The 18,569-nt window shown below is 35.4% G+C and overlaps 1 protein-coding gene across 19 annotated transcripts in view; it reads left to right on the top strand.

The window, feature by feature from the left end:
- AFF4 (ALF transcription elongation factor 4) overlaps positions 1 to 17,216 on the top strand; it is a 50,633-nt gene extending 33,417 nt beyond the window's left edge. For all 19 annotated transcript variants that reach the window (XM_026696435.2, XM_087924452.1, XM_026696437.2 and 16 more), the window contains 13 exons: positions 607 to 644; positions 872 to 1,034; positions 3,013 to 3,936; positions 5,932 to 6,017; positions 7,086 to 7,320; positions 8,248 to 8,345; positions 10,149 to 10,212; positions 10,304 to 10,440; positions 12,019 to 12,090; positions 12,479 to 12,572; positions 12,922 to 12,965; positions 13,748 to 13,968; positions 14,210 to 17,216. In XM_026696435.2, the coding sequence (XP_026552220.1) occupies positions 607 to 644; positions 872 to 1,034; positions 3,013 to 3,936; positions 5,932 to 6,017; positions 7,086 to 7,320; positions 8,248 to 8,345; positions 10,149 to 10,212; positions 10,304 to 10,440; positions 12,019 to 12,090; positions 12,479 to 12,572; positions 12,922 to 12,965; positions 13,748 to 13,968; positions 14,210 to 14,328 (2,295 nt within the window). In that variant the 3' untranslated portion in view covers positions 14,329 to 17,216. The remainder of the gene's footprint in view (positions 1 to 606; positions 645 to 871; positions 1,035 to 3,012; positions 3,937 to 5,931; positions 6,018 to 7,085; positions 7,321 to 8,247; positions 8,346 to 10,148; positions 10,213 to 10,303; positions 10,441 to 12,018; positions 12,091 to 12,478; positions 12,573 to 12,921; positions 12,966 to 13,747; positions 13,969 to 14,209) is intronic.
- Positions 17,217 to 18,569: the final 1,353 nt, after the last annotated feature.

Genomic DNA, 18,569 nt, shown 5'->3' with positions numbered 1-18,569 from the left:
ACTTCCTGCCCAATCATATACACTGTAAACAGATGTCTTGGCTTTAGTGGGTCCCAAATAGGTGTTGTGTTCATACCCCTGTGCTTCCCACCTCTTTCTAACGGAATCAGAAGCATTGCACAGACCTGACAGGACACAAACATGTAATAAACTATATCACTAGTGAAAAATATCACAGTGGGCATTATAAAAAGCCTGGAGAAAATGTTTAATCAAGTGTTAAGAAAATAAAGTCAGTGGAAGGTTTCATGGCAGATAAATTAACTGAATTGGAAAAATGCTGTTTTCTGTCATTTACTTCATTTCAAATAAAACTTTAAAAATTAAAAAGCAACACTGGGATTGTACTCATAAGTGTATTTACCCCAGGTACTAGTCATAGGAAGAAAAGCTGGGTTATTTTGAGGAGGAAAAGATGCATATCTATGATATATCAATTTACAGTGTGTAGTAGTATTTAGACTATGAGTTGACAATCTAATTTCAGATTGTTTTCAGTTTTAATTTATACAGATGATCCATCTTTATCCATGTTGTAAATCACTAACAAAGCTATTATCATAATTTTAATCAGTGCTAATCTGCATTTTTTTTCTTTACTTACAGGAATTTGATAAGACAGTACCAAGAGGTACACCTGGAAGGTATGTAGATACAGTGTCTGGCAGTATGCAGTTATATTAAAGTAATATGCATGGTAGTTGCATATAATCTACTTTCAAGAATTGGTTTTGAAACAAGAGGCAGTGGAATTTTACCTGCAAATGCAGCCCTTCTGTGGTTGTTTAGTTACTTGCTCTTCAACCTATGAATAATATTTTAAGATTTTAAAACCTCTCAGCCTTTGTTCTTCATTCCCTTTTTCTCCTAGTAATTCTGAGCCTTCCCAACATACAAGTGAAGGAGCAGATAATTCTAGGGATGACTCAAGCAGCCATAGCGGGTCTGAAAGCAGTTCGGGTTCAGACTCAGAAAGTGAAAGTAGTTCCAGCGATAGTGAGGCAAATGAGCCTTCTCAAAGTGCATCTCCTGAGGTAAGGTTTGTTTTTTCTCTGCCTTTCAAATAGTGTTATGGCTGACAACCATGACGTGACTTGTCCTCAGGTACTTTAATAAACATCAATAACTCTTTATGTTTATGGAATCAGTTAGTTTAGACGGATGATCTGTTCTCAATCAACAGCAAACATAGTCTGATGCCTGTTTAGCTTAAAACCAAAAAGCTACTGGTGATTTCTATTTACTCTCAGGATTTCCAAAATTTGCAGAAGTAAATGTGTTCAATTTGTTCTGATTACCTTTTATATTTTGCCAAATCTTACACACTGTATATTAACATTTGTATGTTGAGAAACCTAAAGGTAACTCTTTTTGTTCCATGGAAATGAAATCTCCAAATTCACAACAAACACCAAAGTCAGGAAATCTTGGGTGAATTGATTAACTCTATACTTAAGATACAGGTAGTCCTTCACTTAAATAATATGTTCAAAGTTACAACAGCTCTGAAAAATGTGACTTATGACTGCGCTTATGACTCATATTCAAAATTTGGGTGCTTTGCAACTGGCAGGTATTTATGACAGTTGCAATATCCTGGGGTCATGTGATCACCATGTGCGACTTTCCCAGTTGCTTTCTGACAAGGAAAGTTAATGAGGGAAGCTGATTCCATATGATTCACTTCACAACTGCAGTAATTCGTTTAACAAATGTGACAGAAAAAATCATAAAATCAGGCATGACTCACTTAACCACCACATTGTTTAGCAGTGGAAGTTCTGGTCCCAGTTGTGGTCATAAGTCACGTACCACCTGTATAAAATGTCACATTGATAGTTATAAAGAAGGAAATGAGGTGGTGGGATATGGATGGCAGTGATTTGATCAAACAACAATCTATCGTCTGGAAGGAGAGTGGGTTAAAATGCATGTGCATACACCTTGATGATTTAAACATGATTTAAAATGATTTAAAAATGTCATCCTTGTAGAATTATAGTACAGGAATATTCCAAAATGAAGGAAAGTAAAATGTTGTTCCTTTTCCATTCTTCATGATTGCCTTCCGGCTTGCTTATTTGTTTAAAATGTGCTAACTGTTACATGGAATATCCAAGCTGCTGAAATGTTATATTTTAAAAAATGTATTATAAGTAACAAAGCAAATGTTAAAACAGTAAACTACTAATACAGGTAGTCCTCAACCTATAACTGTTCATTTAATGACAGTTTAAAGTTACAATGGCCCTGAAAAATGACTGTTTTTCACACTTAACAACTGTTGTAACATTCCCACGGTCATGTGATCAAAATTCAGGTGTTTGGCAACCGACTGGCATATTTACGACGATTGCAGTGTCACAGGGTCATGTGATCCCCTTTTGTGACCACCTCACAAGCAATAACTGGGGAAGCCAAATTTACTTAACAACTGTGCTGCCAACTTAACAACTGCAATGATTCACTTAACAGCTGTGGCAAGAAAGGTTGTAAAATGGGGCAAAACTTACTTAACATCTGTCCCACTTAGCAACAGAAATTTTGGGCTCAATTGTGATTGTAAGTCGAGGACTACCTGTAGTCATGGTTGACACTGTCAAGAAACCAGATTCCTGAATTGCATAATGAAACTTCTGTACTGTGCTAGCTGAGCCCCTAGGAATAGCTCTCTTAGTAGAGAGAATTGTGCTGCTGATTTGTGTCGTTTATTATTGTATCAGCCATTTTGGGTAACACTGAATCTGCTTGTTTGAAAAGAGCAGCGCTTCCTTCCAGGTTGATGGTATGAATTGTGAGCTGAATTCTGTAATTCTGATGCAGTTCTCTTGGTTGAGAAATCTAGCAAGCTATGACAGCCCTCCTCTCATTTCTAGATGATCCTCTTTTCAAATTTGAATGCGGTCACAGCCTTTGGGCCATAGGAGAGAAGTGGGCAAAATAATTCCTCTTTTTCCAGGCTGTATTCATGCAGAATTTTGTCATTTGGGTTTTCCTCTTTTCTTTCTTCAGCCTGAGCCACCGCCAACAAATAAGTGGCAGCTTGACAACTGGCTAAACAAGGTGAACCCACACAAAGTATCGCCAGCTTCCTCCGTTGACAGTAACATCCCATCAACCCAAGGTTACAAAAAAGAGGGAAGAGATCAGAGCACAGGGGGAGGATATGCAGACCAAAGTGGATCAAAGGATTCCATATCCTCCACACCTGGGAGAGATTCAAAAGGTAGCCAGAAAGGATCGGAGAGCAATCGTGGTCGACAGAAGTCCCCTGCTCAAAGCGACAGTGCAATCCAAAGGAGGACTGTAGGCAAGAAGCAGCCCAAAAAAGCAGAGAAACCATCAGCAGAAGAGCCCAGAGGAGGCTTGAAAATAGAAAGTGAAACCCCCCTGGACATGGCAACAAACATACCCTCTAACAGACACAAAGCAGCCACAAAAGGCTCCAGAAAACCAAATATAAAAAAGGAGCCTAAACCATCTCCTCGGCCTATCACAGAGAAGAAGAAATGCAAGGTGGCAAACAAACCCGCCCAGAAATCTAAGGAATTCATTGAAACAGATACCTCCTCCTCTGATTCTGATGAGAATGAGAGCCTTCCTCCTTCATCACAAACCCCCAAATATTCGGACAGCAATAGGACTCCTGTTAAACCTTCCATAGAGGAGGATGACAATTTTTTACGACAACGAATGTTCTCTCCTATGGAAGAGAAGGAACTCCTTTCACCGCTCAGCGATCCCGAGGAAAGATATCCCCTTATTGTGAAGATTGACTTGAGCCTCCTAACCAGAATACCAGGGAAGCCTTACAAAGAGACAGACCTATCAAAATCAGAGAGAAAAAATGTGTGCGAGAAGCATCCAAGAGAACCCCAGAAAATAACTTCTGACAAAAGTTCCAACAAGGGCAGAAAAAAACATAAATTATGTCAGGTCAGTTTTCAGCATGAAGCTTGTGATCAGAGCTGAACATTTAATAAAGTAGTTTTTAAAGTTGTGGCCTTCATCCCGAGGTTATTTTGTGTGATCTCCGCCTAATGTAACTCACAGGGTTGCTGTGGAGGAAAATAGGAGGAAAGTGCTGTGCCTGGAATTCCTAAAAAATTGTGTACAAATCAAATAAATAAAAAGTGTTCACAAATAAGTACTGTTCTTTTTACAGTATAGATTGCAATCTTGATGCAAAGGTCTTAAAGCTTGTCTAGATCTATCTGTATAAACAGGATGGAATAGTAGATTATGGTATAGTCCTTGTGGACATAGGACAATTTTTGTTTCATTTAAAAAAAAGAATTGCATTAATTTTATTAGCTTAGCAGTATCGTACAGGTGGCTTAGGGTAGATAGAAAAGTTTTTTTTTTTCCAGTCCAATCATGCAGCTTGACATTCCTGCAAGGTTTATTTTTAAAACTTATTTTGTTTTATCATATAATAATATATTTGCATAGTTATATTGCTATATAATCTTTATTTCATTTTAATGAGAAGATATACTCAATGTTTTTAGATCTGATTTAATACATAATTAATGGTCACAGTACCGTTTTGGTTTTGATGGGAAAAGGTCTTTTGAATCATACCGGACCAATGTAATAGCTGCAAAGGCCAGAGAAACGATGGAGCTGTTTTAATGAGTTCTTCACAAATGAGTATCTCTTGGTGCACTTTTTCCCTTTTGAAGCCAAAACACTGCACAATCCTACTAATCTAATAGCTTAATAATAAATATATCCTTACATATTTTTGGAAATAGTACAGCAAATAGGACTAGAAATTTCCATTTTTTAAAAAATGCTGTTGTCGGGACAGCAAGAATTGTAGCCATTTTGACACTCTGTGGTCAGTTAAAAAGTGAGGAGTTACATTTGTTTACGTTCATCAAATTAAGCAGTTTTTCTTGTACCATGGCATCATACATCATCAATGTATGTTATCTACTTATAATGTGAGGAATATTATTTGTAACAGTTTTAAGGAATTGTGGATAGTAGTAAAAAATGGAAGAAATAGTAATAGTAAGTTTGTTGACAGCTTCATAAAAAGCAACTAGGCCCAAATGGGGAGAAATATGGGGGAAAACACTCATAGTTTTCAAAGGCATTTTGCCTTAATATAACTGAAATATCTTAATATAATTTCCAATAATTAATATTTACCCTAGGGAAGCATTAAAATTATCTTCTTGAAACCTGAGGTATTTTTGATTCCTTGGTCTGGCCCAGCTACACAGCTATTGAGCTGTTTTGCCAAGATTACTGTCACTCATCAGGGTCTACGACACTGGTGTCAAATTTTCTGCGTCACATTGCCGTCACGTGATGCATCATGATGATTTTTCCCTTCGCGGAGCTGGAGTGGGTGTGGCCTGCACGTGATGCATCTGACTCCCAGGCCATCAGTTTGACATACCTGGTCTAGGATAATTCGTCATGGCCAATTTGCTGCAGCTAACTTGCCATGGTCACCTCACTGCAATCAAATAGCTGCGGGACAACTCACCAAGGCCAACTCGCCACGGAACAAGAGTTGCACTAATATCAAAAAATCAAAAAATGGTGGAATAGAATCATAATAGAATAATAGTAAAGAGTGACGCCAAAAGAGGGATAAAATGAAATACAAATGACAACAATTAAAATAATTTTTGATTATTTAAAGAATTAAATAGAATTGTTGAGTTGTCCTGCAACAAGTTGGCCATGGAGAGTTGGCTGTGGTAAGTTGGCCATGGTGAATTGGCCATGGCAAGTTGGCAGCAGTGAGTTGGCCATGGCCAAATTACCTGTGGCAAGTTATCCCATTCCGTACTCATACCATCCTAATGTTGTCAGTGGCTTCTTTGAGAATTGTGGTGATTTATAAAAATCAGTATAGTTGAGATTATTAAATTTTGACTTGATTATTATTTCTCAAATGTTCTGGCACAGAACGCAGAAGACAGCAGAGGCACTGAAAGCAAGAAAACTAAACTAGAAGAAAAACCTTCAGCACACAAGACTTCTAGTAATAGAGAGTGAGTAACTTTCTAAGCTATAGTACACAAGTACATGGTGTAAGCACATTCTTATGTATTCTATTTCTAATTTTCACTTTATCTAGGGATCAGACACATACTTTCTTTTTAAAAATTCAGTTGTATAGTATTATTCGAACAAGCACTGATGCCAAGTTTATTTTCTTACACCTTTGTTATTTCCATTGCAGTTTTTAAATCTTTGGGAGGTCATGTTTAAGAGAGATTATTCCAAATATTGGGCATGTACATCTGTCTGGATTACAGAATACTTTATTTGGAGACTTCAAATGAAGTGCTTCCAGCTGCTATAATGCCTCTGGAACTTTCCATATTTTATTTTTTAACTTGTTTATTCTTATTTTCAAACTTCCCAATAATCAAAACTCTTGGGCAGTTTACAATATAACACATTAAAACAAAACCAATTTATGTTTAAAAAAACATCTGTACCACCTTAATATATTAATTATTAATTTTATTTATAGGAGCAAAAAAATTTTTTAAATGCTTTCTAAGCCTCTTTTTCTGTTTCCTTACTATTTACATTTGCATTCCATTGTTTTATTCAAAATACCTGCTTCCATTCGGATTGTGACAGTTTTGATTAGATGAAAAGAAGTATTGCATGCTGAGTTATATTTATATCTTGAAGAAGAAAGGATTAGGACATGGATTAGAGAAGACAGAATCTTTTTGTGATTTTGGCATATTATGGTTAGTTGTGCAGTCAGCCAGAGGTTTAGACTGGATCCAGCATTTTTTATCTACCTATTGAATTCTTCCTAAGGATCTGAATAAGCAGATTTGTTATTTGATGCTGTTAAAGGTATCATTGCAAGATGTAAACTGTTTCAAGTAAACTTACCTTTTGCAAATTTATATAACCTTTTCCAGCTATTCTTTATAACTGTGTCAGTCTAAAGCCACTCTCTTTCCAAAATATAATAGTTTGATAAAATAAGCTTGTTGCTTGGAAGCTAATAGTTCAGAAACGAAAAGTATCCTTTGCATATAATTAAGTACAAAATTTTTAATTCTGTTTCCTATTTTATTTGGGGAGGATAGGTCTTCAAAGCAAAGCACTGTTAAAGAAAAGGATCTTCTCCCATCTCCAGCCACAACCTCAGTTGTTGCAAAAGATCCAAAGCAAGAGCATGGATCTCGGAAAAGAACCATCAGTCAGTCTTCTTCCTTGAAATCAGGCACTAATAGTAACAAGGATAATAGCAGCACTAAAAGTAGCTCATCTAAGCAAAAGAAGACAGAAGGAAAGGCTTCAAATAACACTAAAGAAACAAAGGTAAAAAAAAAAAACTTCAATTAGTCATTATAGCTTGTTTTTGGAGTCTTTAAATCTTGTGTGAAATTCAGCATCTTATTTATTTATTTTTTAATGTCCTGCGCTGTCCTGCGCTAAAACTCAGGCCTTCCACTAATCCTCTTCCTAATACCACTTAGTTGCCTCACACATCATGCCCCTCTGTGTAAAACAGGTATGCCTATGTGATTTGGAACATGGCATCATTTGAGTCCCTAAATGGGTATATGCCCAAAGACCTCTTCCCTGAAAATGTTTGAGCTAAGTTTAAGATGTTGGGGAACAGATCAGGTTTGTGAAGATAACATTGAAAGCTGAGCTGATTGATATGATCTCAATTAATGTTGACTTTCCTAAATAAGCTTCTGTTTTCACAGCAGGGAAATAGTTGAATATTTAACCCAAGGATATACGGATGTAGCCAAACATATTGGTAGCCATCCATTTCCAATTCTCCCCCGCCATCCCAATTTGCCATGAAATAAATTCAAGCATGCGGAATATAGTTTTGTCTATTTTGCTAATTTTACTACTATTTTTTTAGATGAAAAGCTGTGTTGGGGAAAAAAAACAGTTAAATAGGATGAAGCCTATTTTTTATCAAATATTTGCTGCATAGCCTAGCTCAACATAAGTTAATATACCATTAGAGAGACAACAAAGCTTTATAATTAAAGTATTAAATGAGGCAAAATAATTATTGTATTAAAAATCATCATGCAAATTATAATAGCACCGTTATTAAAATCTTATCTGCTTTCTGTTTTGAATTTATTATTATGGTTAACACCTTTGTCAAGTTAGATTTGTGGCAAATATCTGGGCTGATTTAACTAGCCTGAACTTGGCAATTGCAATGCCTCTCCCTACAAACAGTGTTTTAATTAATTGCATTCTCTTTTTTCCAAGGAAAAGGTTTTAAATAATTCTTCTAATTGTCCTTCTGCCTCCACCACAAGTTCCGATAGTTCAAAGTCCCGAAAAGCAAAGCTAGTATTTGATGACAGGTGAGAACAAAGATGAAATGGTTTTGTTGCTAGAATGCGTGTCTGAAATAACAGAAACATTTGGGTATAGTTCATATTAAAAAAATTCATAACTATACTGTAATTCGATAAAAGTTATAGGAAAATTTATGGTAGCCAAAAATCAAAAAGAATCTGCAAGCTCTTTTTAAGATGAACATGTTTATAAGCATTCATGAGCATTCATTTGTAATAGAATGTCAGGAGAGGTTAAAATGTTCTGTTATTGTTTTATGCTTGTTCTGAATTCTGTCAAATTTGTTTCATTAATTAATTTGTTCCATTAATAGGTCTGAGCTGTTTGTCTTACAAAAAATGCAGAGGGGCATTCCAGTTTTGTAGTGCTACATTTTTGGGGTGCCAATATAATAAAATACTGTTGCTTTGTTATATTTTAAAAACTGTTGATGAATAAGGTTGTTCCCAGAAGCCAAACAGTATTTTGAACTGACTCTCCAGCCTAAGATATATCTATAGAGATTCTCAGTCATCCACGTCATGGTTGCCCAAAGGTGCTTTTTCAAGAGGCAACTGGACCTTCTGGTTTTTCTTTGAAGAAGCTTCTTCAGCTCAGCTCTTCAAAGGAAAACCAGAAAGTCCGGTTGCCTCTTGAAAAAGCACTTTTTGGATCCTAAGATCCCAAAGGTGCTTTTTCTGGCAATCTTGTAAAATTTGACCCAAATTCATTACTGTATATTCAGCCTGAATATTAATGACATTGCAGTTGAGTCAAACCTCAATCCAGTATATCTGTTATTCACAGAGATGTATAGATGTACATCTGCTGTACAGAGGACCTAATGCTAAGCACCAACACAGGAACACGTCCATTTTCACCAGTATTCTAAAACAGCGGCCCCCAACCTTTTTGGCATCAGGGACTGCTTCTGTGGAGAGAGGTTTTTCTGCAGACGGAAGAGGGCATGGTTTCATGTGCTGTCTGCATCCCTCAGATGGGGCGGACCAGTTTGCACGGACCAGTGGGGGGATCGGTTTCTGGCATGCTGCCGACCGGTTGGGGCCCCCTGTTCTAAATGCTCTGCATTGTGTTAGTGCAGATTGAAGAACAGTGAACATTACTAGACTGGAGTTATGTCTTGGAGAAGATAAGGGGGGTTGTGTTTGTTTTGAAGGCAGGAAGATGACTATTTCACCACTGGTTTCTGGTACAGTATCCTAAATAATATTAAAAGTGTTCATTGCTCCTGGTATCGGTGTATAATTGTGCAACCCAAGTAAAGTTCTTTCCTATGCCAAATTACTGACAATTTAGCCATGCTTCTCCATTTCATTCTATGTTTTTAAAATTCTATCTCAGTTAAATATGATATTTAGCCCACTCCTAGTCCCTTCTGTTAAACTTTGCCACTTCATGGGAATTAGGAAGTGTGCCTTTTGTATCACAGCCATTATCCTATGGAACACTACTTACCCTGACATTCAGCAGGCTTCTACCCTCCTGGCCTTTCAAAAAGTGCTGAAAACTTGGGCTTTTCCCATCATCTCCAAGATAGGATAAGGTGACTGCATGTCAGAAGCTTCATTTGGTGCCAGATTTTTGTTTTTAATGTTTATGGCTTTAATAGCTTTAATATGGCTTTTATATTTTATTATGGTTTTTTTTTTTAATTTCTTAGGAGCCACCCATAGTTTGTTGCAAGATGGCTAGCTATGTAAATATTTTGAATAAATACTTTTTGCACTCCATCCTCAAATACACACAAATAAGCAGAGCAACGAAGACTAGAAATATTGTTATTTTATCGGTTTCATTTTATGTTGCAGAAGCTACTCAGCAGATCACTATTTGCAAGAAGCAAAGAAATTAAAACATAATGCTGATGCACTGGTAAGCAAAGCGTATTGTCTACTGATTGAATCCTTTCAAGGTGAATTATTTGACTGTCATAAATCTCCATGTGAGACTTTTTTTTTTTTAGTTTGACAGGTTTGAAAAAGCTGTTCTATACCTTGATGCTGTAGTTTCATTTATTGAATGTGGGAATGCATTGGAGAAAAATGCTCAGGAATCCAAGTCCCCATTCCCGATGTATTCTGAAACTGTGGAACTCATCAAGTAAGTTATATAGACAATCAAGTAGTATAATTACCAGAATAGGGACACAATAGGGACTTGTACTTTTAATTGATATACTATTAATAGTTGGTTCTAGAGGTGCTCTTCAGTTGCCACCATTTGTTTATAAGACTTATATGGCAGCTTTTTTTGTACAATAATCCTGGATGGCTCACAAAAATAACAGTAAAAACATAAGGAGTCAAACAAATCTACATCAAAAACTCCCAACGCCCCCCAAATAATCCTCCATTCAGCAGTATTTATATTGACCAGACTACAACCTCATCCTAACTCAGAGCATGAAAGAATCAGTTCTTCCAAGGCCTTTGGGGAAGCAAGGAGAGTAATGGCCTGCTTTCTAAGGTCCCAGCAGATGGCAATATGTCCACCCTCTCTGATATTGTACACTTTGACTTAAGCACTTTGAATTGCACCTGGAATGAAACTGGAGAGCAGTGGAGAAGTACAGGCAAATTACCCCAAACTTTGCATGTTGCTGCATTCCAGGCCAGTTAATAATACTTTATTTGTGGTCACAGACCAAAACACAAGTACAACAAAACATGGGAAAATTAAACATGAACAATTGGTCACCAAAAACTTGACTAAGGGCAATTACAGCATTCTCCTCTGATGGTTACAGCTGTTAAAAAAAAATTGGAAACCTGAGCAGTGATGTATGAGGAGCCATCCCCAAGACAATATAAGAACAAATTACTAACATTGGGTCTAGAAGGGTCTGTTTCAAGGAGAGATAGTAACTTAGATCTGCCTGCGTTATACATAGGACAGTATAAAAGGACATGCTCCACAGTTTCAACCTCAGCTCTGTCACAGGGGCATAGCCACTCGTTAATCAGGAGCCTCTTAAATCACCCATCCTATTCCAGCCAGTTATAACTTACAGATTATCTGCAAGGGAAGTCATGTAAATCACATTGTGATCCAACTGGGAAATTATTAAGAAGTAAATGATTGTAAGCAAGACCTTTCTGTCTAGGAATGGGTGCAGTTGCTGCATGCGATGAATCTGTCCTATTGTTGAATGAGATGAATCTGTCCAAAAGCTCCCCTAGTCATGACTCCCACTTGTTCCTTGAGCTTGCACTGTAGTCCAGAATGCCCCCACCCCAAATTGTGCGCCAGCTCTATCCAAGGGAAAAGAGCCCCACATGGCATCAGATCCAAGGGGATCAAAACCTGGTACCATTACATTTTCTTAGGTTCCGTTGGATTTGGCTCCTCCCATCCAGATTCTCACAGCCTCTAGGCACTGAGTCAACATCTGAACTAAATTGCCTTGCCAACTAGGATTGGAGATGTATAACAGGATATATCATTAGGGTGTTATTATTTGTGGCCAAAGTAAGGTATTAAATCTTATATAGAAATAATTAATATTTGCAAGTGTTTAAAAAACTAAATATCACTTTAAACACTTTCTTAACTCTTAGCTTTGTACGGTGTATATTGCTATACTTGACATGGTTTTAAGAAACGGAGAATGCTCAGTATATAAGTTCTTTAAAAGTGAAAAGAGTTTTTAAATGTATTTGTCTTGTTTTTTGGTTGAAGGTACACTATGAAGCTAAAGAATTGCTCAGCACCAGATGCAACTGCTGCAGACAAAAGGCTAGCAGTACTATGGTATATATTCAGAACTAAATTAGAAAGATAGGAATAGCTAGAGGCAAAATGTATTTGGGCAGACTTTCATTTTGTGGGTGGTAAGATAAAGCATATATTGCTATTCTAGTTTAATATCTGCTTAGATTGGAAGCAGCACAATCACTATATAAAATAAATAATTATTATTTGCTTTATTATTAATAATAATAAAGCAAAAAAAGCTTAATTGGGTTTTAACACTTGCATTTCTTTTCAATCTTAATTGAAGTTTAATTATTTCAATAAAAAGCTATTTTTTTTAAAGAATCTCAGTAGAAGTGTAATTTCTACTTTACAACAAATTATAGATCAGTGAGGATTTTTTATTATCAAATTTCTAAAGTAGTAGCATTCTTCTTTTTATTAGTCTCAGATGCCAGTCCCTCTTATATTTAAGACTTTTCAAGCTGAAGAAGGAGAGTGCATTAAAATATTCCAAGACACTGACTGAACATTTGAAGGTAAAAATGTGTTTTTTTAAAAAAAAATGTATTAACTTGTAATTTGAAAGATCGTTTGTCTTTTCCTAAATAGACATTATCATTGATATATAATTCAGCAATAATGCTTATGGAAAGTTTATTGTGTCACTTATTTAATTATGCAGACATTTTTACACTTCATTTTAGTAGTAATTATGCCTAGATTGGACTTCCATTCTTACTCAAATTCTTCTTGGTGCTGTAACATTTTTTAAATTGACAATTTCAAAGCACCTCATGGATTGATTTGTTATTTTAGAAATCTGTTGTAGAACATATAGTGTTGAATATGCATTCATTTTAAAATTTGTGGGTTTTTCCTAAACAGAATTCCTATAACAATTCTCAAGCCCCATCACCTGGTATGGGAAGGTAAGCATTTATGTAATGCATTATTGTGACTTTTGTATGAAGGCATGAATTAAACAGTAAAAACATGAAATAGATATCTGAAATTCCGATCCAGGTTTTAAAACATTATAAAAGCAGTTCTATATGTCTTTGTTTTTTAATTAATTTGTGGGTAAATCTTTCCTATATGTTTTATATGACAGAACTTTTCTGTTTTCTCCTGATAGATTCAAATTTCTTATGCAAACTTTTGTCAAATCTGCACAAATAAAGGGGAAGGGAATTTTATTGCATAATTATATCATCTATCAGAGCAGTAATAGTATCATTGTAAACTAACAATATCACTGAACACTTATAAGCGGTTTGGATGGTTTAAATAAGAGATTATACACATGGACCCAAATAATTCATTTTTCAGAACAAACATAAAAACACACCTATGTGTTTGTGTGTTTGAAAAATCAGATAGACAGAACTTATATGCTGTCTGTTTCTTAAGAACTCTGGGCTGCTCACAACAATCAAAGAAATTACAATTAAACATAAAAAATAATTTAAAAAAACCAAGAAGTGCTCAGAACTCTTTCCATTCAATTATCTTCTTAGAAAAAGTGTTTAAAGGAGGTTTAATACTGGATTTCTGCTGCAGCCACCAGATAACTCAGGGCATGAATATTGAAATTGTATTTTTAGAGTTAATAGCAGAATGCAGGTTTTGAGTAACGTTACTATTTCAGTAGATACCGCAATAGTTTTGCAAGTGTTGGTAAAGAAAGTTTCCCTTTTTAATTAATTTTTAGCAAACCTGTCAGTATGCCATCTCCAGTTTCACCGAAATTGTCTCCAGGGAATTCAGGAAATTACTCGTCAGGGTCAACCAACCCTTCAGGGAGTGCTTCTTCAGTTACTATTCCACAGAGGATACATCAGATGGCAGCCAGCTACGTCCAGGTTACTTCCAATTTTCTGTATGCCACTGAAATTTGGGACCAAGCAGATCAGCTTGCCAGAGAACAAAAGGGTAAGTTTGGGTTGCATTCATTTATATTCTAGGGGAGTGAACCTTTTTGACATTTTTTTAAAAATGACAGCATAGTTGCTGCCGAGTCAATTAAAGCAATAAAGCTTTGATATATTTCCCAATCTCTTTTTGGATTATAGTTTTATAAAAACTAACATGTGATTTTATCAATTTTGTTTTGGGAGATATCATGGGAAACAGTCTGGTTCAATCTGATTATTTTTCTTTTTTTTTTCTATAGAATTTTTTGCAGAACTGGACAAAGTTATGGGCCCTCTGATCTTTAATGCAAGTGTTATGACAGACCTGGTACATTACACCCGACAAGGATTACATTGGTTGCGTTCGGATGCCAAGTGATAACTGGATTGAAAAAGTCTAAAGCGTATAAGAAGCTTGCTGCCTCTGATTTTTTTCAACACTGTGTCATAAAAAAAATAAGGAAGACTGCCATAATGAAAGCAAAGAAAGTGAAATCAAAGAAGAAGGAACACTTTCCTGTGTCTCCCAGCATCATGTGTGTAAGAACCTCCAAACATTGTGTTAATGAACTTTTTCAGCTGACCCCATTTTAAAATATATATATTTAAAAATAGTTTAAACTCTGCAATGTTTTAATGTAAGATGGATTCACTGATTTGCGATTGGATTGGAATTCTAATAATGATGCCTAACAAATCTGTTTTAAAACTTATTTATTTTAATTTGTTTTTAAAAGCTGTGTTTTGGGGCTGGTTTAAAACGTAGCTGTTTTTCCTATGAATTTTACCTAATCAAGTACTTAGTGAAGATTAAATGTAGACACTTTATTTAAGTATTTTGTGAGCTTTGTTATTCTGTAATGTCTTGTGATGGTGGAGCTTGTAAGAGAAAGTCAGGGTTGATAGATTCTAAAGTGTAGACACACACATTTTCCTGCATATTTAAGTCAACCCTTAATGATAGCCACAGTTTTATTGATGTGCTAAGTTCCAAGGTTATAACTTCATCATCAATTAAATCATTTGAAGTCAAAATATTCAAGTATTTGTATGGAAAATCAGTTTCGAAACACATGTCTTAACACTAATAATCTCAGTACGTTACAAAATATTGCATTTAATGCAATATTCAACGTAATGGGCTTCAGTCTCCAAGTATAAAATAGGAATGGTTTCAGATGGACAATCTCGTACTTTGGTGCAGCCTCTTTTATTTCCTAACTTGTAATTTGTTAGACACCAAAGCTTCTAACATTAGTAATTCCTATGTGAAACTGATGTGCTTCATCAGAAAACACCATGTGTGATAAACATCTGTCTTTGTCAGAATTACAGTGTATGTAATGGAGAACACGGGGTAGAGAATAGACCTGTGAATTACAGGGACATTTTAAACTGTTTGGTCCAATTAATTGGAAATTTTGCTTTTATGCCATTCTATGGCACATTCATTAATGTTAAATGTTTGTGATGGGAACAGATTATTTAGTTATAATGAAATAACTGTGATCAGCAAGAATCATGCATGGAAATCTGCTTTAAGGTTAATAAGCAAGGTACCTTTTCATAGAAGGTGCTTATCTGATTAAAAGAAAAAAAAATACTGCTTTAGCGTCCCTATCATGTCTGGTGTGCCTTATGCCTTTTTAGATGAAGATTTTAAATACTGTTTACAAGACGTTTTACACTTAGGACCTGGTATCCAGTCAGTCTCCAGCAGTAAAATTGTACTTCCTTTTCCTAATTCTAGTGGCTGTCATTTGTTGACAATTCATGTTGCTTGTGTTTTAGAGTCAGACTCTAAAACCTTTCGTTGTGGAATTGTGATATGCTGCTTTGCCTGCCCTTGTTCCTAAAACCCACCCAGATGTGAACATGCATGTTCAAGAAAACAATTGCACTAAAATTATGTCTAGCTGTATAGCTATGTGCCAAAATGATGGCGAATTTTGAAAGAAGGATAGAATTTTACACCAATTAGTATTGCAGTATCTTTGGGACAGTGAAAGTTCAATTGCTTCATAAATTATAACAACTAAAAAATAGTTTGTATATTCATAGAGATTTGTCTCCTGATGGGGATACGTGGTTTCTTTTATACTCTGATACTTTGTGCTGTGTTGCATCGAAGTTGCTAATCACTTGGTTTGTATTCAAAGTCATTGAAAGTTTACTGTTGCACCCTGCAGCACAAGAATGAGTTGTGAGAGCAGAAGTAAAACATGTAGGCACAACCATACAGCATTTTTATTTATACAAAAAAGTATAGTGTGGTTTTGCCATGCAAGTGATTGAATTAGCACTGTAAATTTACTATGTGCAAAAATCACCTTTGCTAATCAGTAATGGAAAAACCCATCTGTTTATGTGAAATTGCAACATACTAGTGTTCCACATACTTGTGTTACTTTCAGTCAGTGTGAGCAGCTGTCTTGGAGAAGCTTTTTTTTTTTAATTGCTCCCTTAGCAAACAATTTATTGTATTTACTCTCAACACAGAGATTAAAGAATTCAAGAAATATTTTTAGCGGGCGTTCAGTGTTTATTATGTGAGCTGCTTGAGTAAAAATATCAATTGTGAAAAGCAATTTTAAAATATATGCATTTTCGTAAACCACAGATTCAAGAGGAAGAGCACAGATTCCTGCTAGCATCAAATAATAAATAGTTAATTTTCCATGACTAATTTTTCTGCTAATATCAAAAGTCAACATCCTTGACATTTGAAAGTGCCTGTCACATTTATTATAGTAAAATCTTTACATTATCCCAGAGATGATTATAGGTTATCTTCTTATAAGGTGCTGCAATGATCATTTGACTAGTTTGCTTCCTTTTGTACCCATTTAACATAGACTAGCAGTAAGAAAATGTCTCTTTTTTATCTATTGTTTTTAAAACTAGAATAGTATATATCAGACTGATTTTTTATATATCTCCAGATACTTCCTAAGTGTTTGTCTCTTTATTAATTTAGCAAGGCTTCTCTGTGTTTAAATGTAGACTTAAGCTGCAATGAATTACCTGTTGCATTAGCTGTCTCATGGAGGTCTTATTTGGGTGTCCTAAATCAACAGATTGTTTATTCATAATAAATTGTTCCTTTTCCAATTTAAGGATCAGTTGAATTTTCAAGCAATTGAAACCAAATTATCAACTTTTAAAATACCATCTAAGTTAAGAATTCAATTGTCTCAGGAGTGCATGAGTAATTTGCCAAAGTTCATTGTTAAGTGCAAGGACGTAATAAACTTTAAAGTTCAAAGGCAAGTGACTTTCCTTAATCTTCCTTTTATTGAGTTGGACTTAATCTGTATTGAACCCATTGCGTGTACATCTTGATCACTAACAGAAATTGTTCAATTATTTTCATTTGAAAATTCCGGAATATTATATATTATCGAGTCCAAGACTGAGTATTAAACACATATCAGTGTTTTAATATATCCCAGTGATGCGTCTTTATAAGATGGCTTAATACTTTACATCTTAGTGAGCAAAATGAATTACTTCATCGCACACGTAATTTCGATCTCTCCCCCTCCCCCTCCCCAAAAATTCCTTGCTGAGTTTTTGGAGAACAATTCACAAATGGTAGCCTGAAATCCATTAGAAATCTTGAAATGCTTTGCCAGAGTGTTGGCAGTGAATTTTTCACACGCTATTAGAGATTAAAAAAATTTAGTTTTGGGGGTTAGGAATAGGTTAGAAAACAATTGGCATATTCCATTCTAAAATGAAGTTCTGATGGCAGATTTAGTCTAGAACCCAGTGATTTTGTAGATATGTGGATACTTCCTTTTGTATCTTAAATGAACATCCAGGGTAGTAGACCAAGTGACCCCAACGTCTTCAAATACAATTCAAGTCTCTTATCTGTAAAGAAGAGCAAATGGTTGCAGATGTTTTGACGGCAGTATGCAATTTGTAATATACGTGTTTCTAATACTATATCTACATGCAGAAATAGATGAAATCAAGCCTGTTCAAAGTTTGTTATATCTGTCTTAGATTATAGTACATCTAACTACATCACAATATCTATTGAGTGTTGAGCCATCCTCATTTTGATGGTAGTGATAAATTTCGCATTTTAAGCAGGAATGCTTTCGGTTTCTTTTAGATTATTGTTGAAGCTTGATTACTATGATTATATACAAAACAACTCATGTAAGAGTGTTATGAAGCAGGTGCAGCCATATGGAGCCAATAGCTTGCCAAAGGCAAGTAAGATACAGCTGCAGCAGATAGTTTGCCAAATATGGCAGTTTATAGGAAATACTATCTTTGCTATGTATAATTCCTTGCTCTGTAATCAACTCTGCAGTATTTTTATTAAAATGGTTTAAATGGGCCTGAGCAAATCAAGGTGAATACATTTAACTAGTGGAAGGATAAAGGAACCTCCAAATCATAGGATAAGAGTCTTGAATAACAAATATTTCATAAATATTTGGGTCAAGAACATAATGATTTTCAATTGAGCAGAAATCAGTATTGTGGGAAATTTGAGTTTCCAATAGTTCAACAGTATACTTTACTAGTGAACACTTTTATGCAACTTCATTTCCCCCCAGGCTGTAACAAACACAGCTTAGCTGTACAATATAAAGTGTGACG

The sequence above is a fragment of the Pseudonaja textilis genome, chromosome 2 (genome assembly GCF_049901715.1).
Source record: "Pseudonaja textilis isolate UNSWEBS1 chromosome 2, rPseTex1.2, whole genome shotgun sequence".
Classification (NCBI taxonomy): domain Eukaryota; kingdom Metazoa; phylum Chordata; class Lepidosauria; order Squamata; family Elapidae; genus Pseudonaja; species Pseudonaja textilis.
This window is presented reverse-complemented; position numbering and strand designations above follow the sequence as displayed.